The 6607-nt window shown below is 39.3% G+C and overlaps 1 protein-coding gene across 1 annotated transcript; it reads left to right on the top strand.

Moving 5' to 3' along the window:
• Positions 1-874: 874 nt before the first annotated feature.
• On the top strand, positions 875-5702 carry LOC146687237 (acyl-coenzyme A thioesterase 1-like). Its single transcript, XM_085438050.1, has 3 exons — positions 875-2675; positions 3488-3672; positions 4027-5702. Exons 1-3 carry the CDS (start codon positions 2219-2221, stop codon positions 4633-4635), a joined length of 1251 nt encoding a protein of 416 aa, XP_085294176.1. The 5' UTR covers positions 875-2218; the 3' UTR covers positions 4636-5702.
• The last annotated feature ends 905 nt before the right edge of the window (positions 5703-6607 follow it).

Here is a 6607-nt window from a genome sequence, read left to right as displayed (position 1 = left end):
AAGCAGACAGTGACTTAAGATGAATTTTTAAATGGATTACGAAGTGCGCCCCAGGGTGGCTGTGGCTACGATGTAGTTTGCCATTACCGGTGTGTGAATGTGAATGGGTGGATGACTGGTTGTGTAAAGCGCTTTGGGGTCCTTAGGGACTAGTAAAGCGCTATACAAATACAGGCCATTTACTATTTTAATGGAAACATACATTTCCAGAAAAATGTTGATATATTTTTTTTCTTTGCTAATTTGAAAAATCTCTTGAGTCCTTGAATCTATATACAGCTGTCATGGTCTCGGTGTCTTAAGAGCTCATTTTGTCAAATGATCTATGTTCTCGCTGTGACCCTGGATTACATAAGCAGAAGAAGATGGATGGATTCATGTTGTGTCACATTTCCTGTTTTATTTTGGTAATGGATATGTAATGTGTTTTGTGTTGAGCTAACTTCCCCCGTCTCATTATACTGTATCTATATTGTCTTCATGTTGTCTCAGTCTCCCCTTGTTTATTGTTGTGTTGTCCCTCTGTGACATATGCATGGTTTGCATATGCAGGACTCTAAAGATATCCCCATGCCTAGATTAGAAGCTGGTGTTTTACACAGACAGTATGATTAATAATGAACAGAAAACAAAACAAATATCAAAAGTACACATACATAAGAAAAGAAGAAATTAATCCCATGAATTCAAATGTGCTTCAGAATAAAAGAATGAAACAACAGTTGAACTCGTTTTTAACCCTGTAAAGCCTGAACCATGAAATAACTACAAAATGGTTCATCTTTTTGACACAGGTATTTTTTTAACTTTAGACCCATAAAAAAAATTAAATATCAATGTGCATGTATGAGTCTTAATTTAATTAATTTTTTTATTTTTTTTACTTCAGCTGGCATTTTTGTGCAATTTATTGCTTGAAATTTTATTGTGCAATTTCTTCAGATTTCTCAGGGGGAAAATTCACACTAATAATGTGGAAGTCTCAAAAAAGTCATAAAAACTAATGTATTAAATATGATACACTTGGCATTTCAGCATTATGGGAAATATTCATATAAGATACGCTTTAGATCTCTGGAGTAATTTCAGCGATTACTCCAGAGCCAAGAGCCATTAGTGTCATTTGTTTAATCCATACAATTAACCAAAATTCCATAAACTTTAGGGATTTCAGTGTGTCATTAACTTTCAGTCCCCAACAACAACTTCCGTTTTCTCTTAAAAAAAGAAAACCTAGCGGGGCCCACCCAATCTGAAATCCTCCCTCTAATTAAAATACAAAAGAAATGTATATGTTTCCTTGAAAACAAAACAAACATAAACAACTCAGGCTATAATTTGCTATTGTTACCCAATCATATGCATAATGTTAAGGCCAGTGTGTGACCCCGCCTGCCACAGGGATACAAATTTAAATACATGAGCAGAAAATTAAGGTCACAGTAATGAATAATATCACAAACTAACCACCTCGTACTACCAGTTCGAATTCACTTTTTATATAAGTAAATTAACTTGTATGAACATGTAACTACACATACTTCCGAGTAATTCCAAACCGAATTTCTGTTAATACTGTGGTCCACCTGCAGTATCTTTACAGCCCACCAGAGGGCCCCAGCCCACACTTTGGGAATCCCTGCTTTAGAAAATTACTTTGGACACTAGAATGTAGGGAAAAAATGACCTTTCACATCCAGTAACTATGTGAAAGGTCATCAAAATGCACCTGTGAGAGTTTTCTCCAGTGACTGATCAGAGCAGGAAAAATACCCAGTGTATTATTGCTTGTTTCTTTTTCTCTGCATCATTGGCATTAAATTTATGAAGTTTTACTACTGAAAATTTTGATATATCCCAGTAGACAGCTGAATTAAAATTAAATAGGTTGCTGTTTGTAACAAAGCTGAAATGTAATTTTCAGCCTTTAAAATTTCATGTGGTTAAAAAGTTGTGAGATTTAAAAAATGCTGGGACATTAAAAAGTGCCACATTTTGACCTAACACTGTATACTTTCTGGTCTGTAACTCCAGTAATCTACATAGTATGTAGCATTGCGTCCTCAAATATATTGAAGTTAAAAAAAAAAAAGATCTGATTCTGATGGTGTCGAGTGGGAAGCATTCCAAGAATGTTTCTTTTTTATTTTCCTTGCAATGACCCATTTGTCCAAATATTGAACATTCATGGAGTTCAGTCTTTGATCTTTCAGAAAAGATGTCCTCCCAAGTCAGGCTGAGGCTGCTGCCGAGCACCAGGTGTCTGTTTGATGAGCCCGTTCAGCTGAAAGTGGCCGGGCTGCGGTCAAGGCAGGTGGTCACAATCAGAGCCACATCGACCGACGAGAGAGAAGTGGTGTTCGGCTCTTCAGCCACTTACAGGGCAGATGATGGCGGAGAGGTCGACCTGAACCGAGACCCCTCACTCAACGGGAGCTACGTTGGAGTGCAGCCCATGGGTCTGCTGCAGTCACTGAAGGCAGACACTTTGCACAAGTACTTCTTCAAGAACAAAGCTCTGAACCCTCACGTGGTGAAGTTTTCTGTGCATGAGCAGGAGGCGGATGGCAGGATACTGGCAGAAGAGACAAACGAGAGGTTTTTGATGGGAGACGGGGTCAGTCGGGACCCAGTCAAAGAGGGGAACATACGAGGAGTCTTGTTTACACCCCCAGGTACTGTATGTGGTTTTCCACTTAGAAGTATTCACTATCATTACAGTGGGCCCCCCTTTTTTTTTTAACAGGTGGCGAAGGTATATTTTCTGCAAAGGGTACATCACTTTTCTTGATTCAATTTCAATTCAATTTTATTTATATAGCGCCAAATCACAACAACAGTCGCCTCAAAGTATTTATATTGTAAGGCAGACCCTACAATAATACATACAGAGAATAACCCAACAATCAAATGACCCCCTATGAGCAAGAACTTTGGCGACAGTGGGAAGGAAAAACTGCCTTTTAACAGGAAGAAACCTCCCGCAGAACCAGGCTCAGGGAGGGGCGGGGCCATCTGGGGTGAGAAAAGGAAGACAGGATAGAAGACATGTTGTGGAAGAGAGACAGAGATTAATAACAGATGTCTTAAAAGATGTCTCAGTTCCTAAAATGCATCTGGAGGACAGAGGAGGGGGTGGCTTGTCATATTAGCTGTAATCATATTTGCACAGCTGTATCCTTTGTAGAAGTACTTATTGTACTACTTTGGGAAGTTATTTAAAAGTATCCTTAAATATAAAATAAATGTGTTTAACACCTCTGAGATCATAAAATACAGCACTAATTGGGCTGTAATGAAACTATATGATGAAACTTACACCAAAAATCACGATACATGAGTGAAAAACATTTTAATTCATATTTAAACTGGAAAACATAGATGAAGTGTTGAATATGGATCTTTTATTGTAGGGCTTTAGGTTAAAGTTGCACATTATGCATGATTATAACCTACTTACATGAAACTTTTGTTGTCTGTGTTCTAGGAGAAGGTCCGTTCCCTGCTGTGCTGGATCTGGGCACCTTCATGTCTGAGAAAAGAGCCTGTTTGTTGGCCAACAAAGGGTTTTTGGTCCTCACGATTGCTGTGTTCAGTGACAGACAAAATATGAAAGAGATACATCTGGACCCCTTTAAAGAAGCCGTGGATTTCTTACGCCACCACCCCAAGGTGGGTCCAGTGGGTGACACTTAAGCTAGCAGCGTAACTTTACAAGAACCCATGTAACTGTGTGTTCAGACCGAATGTGAAGCAAATGTTTTTGGTTTTTTTTGGGGGGGGGGGGAATGATTGCATGCGTAGTCTGTGAAATGCAGTGAACTGGTTAAAAATCAGTCAGGTTTGAAGAATTGCTTGGCAAAAAGTGAGACACTGCTTTAGGGAGTCCTAGTTATGTGTAGTTACGAGTTATGTGCCAGAACACCCATTTTTTTCTTTAAACTGTTCCAGTTTAAATGCCCAGCAGGTCACAACTTTTAATACTTTGGAATTGCCGGTTTCTGAGCTCTGTGTGTTATTTCACAGGCGGGCAGTAAAGGAGTCGGCATAATATCAAGATCAAAGGGAACAGATATCGCGCTCTCTCTTGCTGCATTCGTGCCCGGTGTGGAGGCCTTAGTTTGGATCAATGGCACCAGTGCCAGTGTGGGCACTCCCCTCTACTACAAGAAACAGCAGATCCTCTCACCCTTAATGTTTGACTTCAGCAAGGTGATTACCACCAAGTCTGGAGCAAACCTTATCAAGTATGCTACTGAAGATCCCCTGGAAGAGAAGAACAAAGGAAGCCTCGTCCCCATTGAACGAGCCAAGAGCCAGTTTCTCTTTGTGGCTGCAGAGGATGACCTCAACTGGGACAGCAAGGCCTACATGGACCAGATGGTGGAGAGACTGAAGCGTCGTGGGAAGGAGAACTTTGAGACTGTTTTTTATCCTGGAGCTGGACATTTGCTGGAGCCACCCTATGGACCCTTCTGTTCCTCTGCTTTCCATGGGATGCTTAGCTTCTCAGTGGTGTGGGGAGGGGAGCCCAGGGCCCACGCAGCAGCAGAGATCCACCTGTGGAAGAAGATAGAGGAGTTCTTTAGAACTCACCTGAGTTGTGATGCTGCACAGGCTAAAGCCAATTTATAAACAGGATTTGAAAGATAAAACAAAAAACAACTATTGAATATATTATTTTATTTGCTTGTGAATATTTTCTGTTCTGTCTTTGAATGCATTTCATGTTTGATTTTAATATCAGAATACTTTAATAATTCCTCAGGGAATTATGTGGGTTACAGTTACTCCAGGACAACAGTAAATGGCCTGTATTTGTATAGCGCTTTTCTAGTCCCCAAGGACCCCAAAGCGCTTTATACATCCAGTCATTCGCCCATTCACACACACATTCACACACTGGTGATGGCAAGCTACACTGTAGCCACAGCCACCCTGGGGCGCACTGACAGAGGCAGTAACTTCTTCCTCACCTCATCAAGCTCTTCTGACTGCTGCTGAGCTCCAAAGCTTTTTACCTGCTTGGAATTTGTGTTGACTGAATACATAAATTCATAAATCAAGTTTAATACAATGGCAGCAAAGATTAAAAGAAATATTTGTGTTCAGCTTGTGAGTGACCATCCTACAGCTATCTGGGTGAGGTCACTACCAGAAAACAGCAAGGAAGGAGACCAAAGACGCCACCTGGGAGATATCGCTACAGAATAAATGTTACAATACAAATGCGAACACACAGGAAAAAAAGGTTAAACCATACAAGACCAACTCCAAGTTAAAGAACTGCATTATTATAGCACATTTCTAAAGTATATTTCACTACCACAGTAGTACAAGGATGAAAATGGCACCACAGAAAACTAGCACATTACTCATCAATGCTGCTCTTTTTTATGATAAATAACAATGTATTTTAAAATACTGATGTATTGAAAAACAAGACAAATTAAGTGTAAAAACCTTTGACTTGTGGTTGTGAAAGTATTTGCACCACTATCAACTACAGCAGACTCCAAATGCGATTTTGTCATCCTTTAATAGGTAGAAAATGGAGAAATTAAAGTAGAAATGACTAAGTCCTACATTTGTGAGTGTTAAACAAATGTATTCCTGCTTCAGCATTTAACTGTAATGACAGATTAACTGCTAACAGACATTATCTGTTTATTAAACTCAAGAATTAAACATAATTGAATTTATGACTGTTTTATAGGTTCACCTTATTTGTTTACCAATCTAATGTCAGTCATCTCAACTCTGTATTGTCTTTGGTTGCTAGACTAACAAGCCAGTCCAAAACACTCTTTTCTGCTTTGGGGCGGGACAAGTGGTAAAGGTTCAGGTGAACCTGTGGGACCTGACACAGAAGCTAAGTCCTAAGAATTAGTGATGGGAATTCCGGCTCTTTTTAGAGAACCGGCTCTTTCAGCTCGGCTCACTAAAAAGAGACGGCTCTTTCGGCTCTTCAGGTTGTTTTGTTGCTTTAATTAATTTATTATTAACAACAATATAAAATTATGCACAAAAGGAATTACTAATGTAAAAAAAAAAAAAAGTGGTTTTATTTATGTATGTTTATATATAAATATATACAGTGGCCCCTAGAGATAAAGCCCGTAGAAACTCCAAAAAGCACGTACAAATTCTAAAGGACGTAGAAACTCCAAAACACATTTCTAGCGTTAACTGAACTTCCAAAACAGAGCTACCTAGATCACTTAAATTACACAATTGAAAGCATATGTGTATTGTTTGTGTATTTATACACAGGCACTCATATATATTCAAATAATTTAAAGAAAACGTTCATTTATCGATAAAACAGGCGGAGCGAGAACACATCCGGGACTTTTTCGCGTTCTCGGCTTGATGCATACTTTGAATTGGAACAGTACTTGGTCTCCGACTGATGGCGTATCACGAGTACACGAGAACACAAGTACAAACAAGAGAAAGGGCCTATGCTTCAGGTTTAATATGGACAAGTAAATGTGTGTCTATGTGGGGGCCCACTAGTACAAATGTGGTTTAAGTTGACAATAACTGTTTTAGTTGTACCCTGGGGCATTTCAAAGGTGAAAGCCATTCCACTTTAAAGGTATAA

This window comes from Copadichromis virginalis, linkage group LG18 (assembly GCF_057382275.1).
Source record: "Copadichromis virginalis isolate Kocher_CV1m ecotype Utaka linkage group LG18, C_Virginalis_male_GT1.1, whole genome shotgun sequence".
NCBI lineage: Eukaryota > Metazoa > Chordata > Actinopteri > Cichliformes > Cichlidae > Copadichromis > Copadichromis virginalis.
The sequence above is the reverse complement of the archived record's forward strand: the minus strand, read 5'-3'. Positions and strand labels throughout refer to the sequence as shown.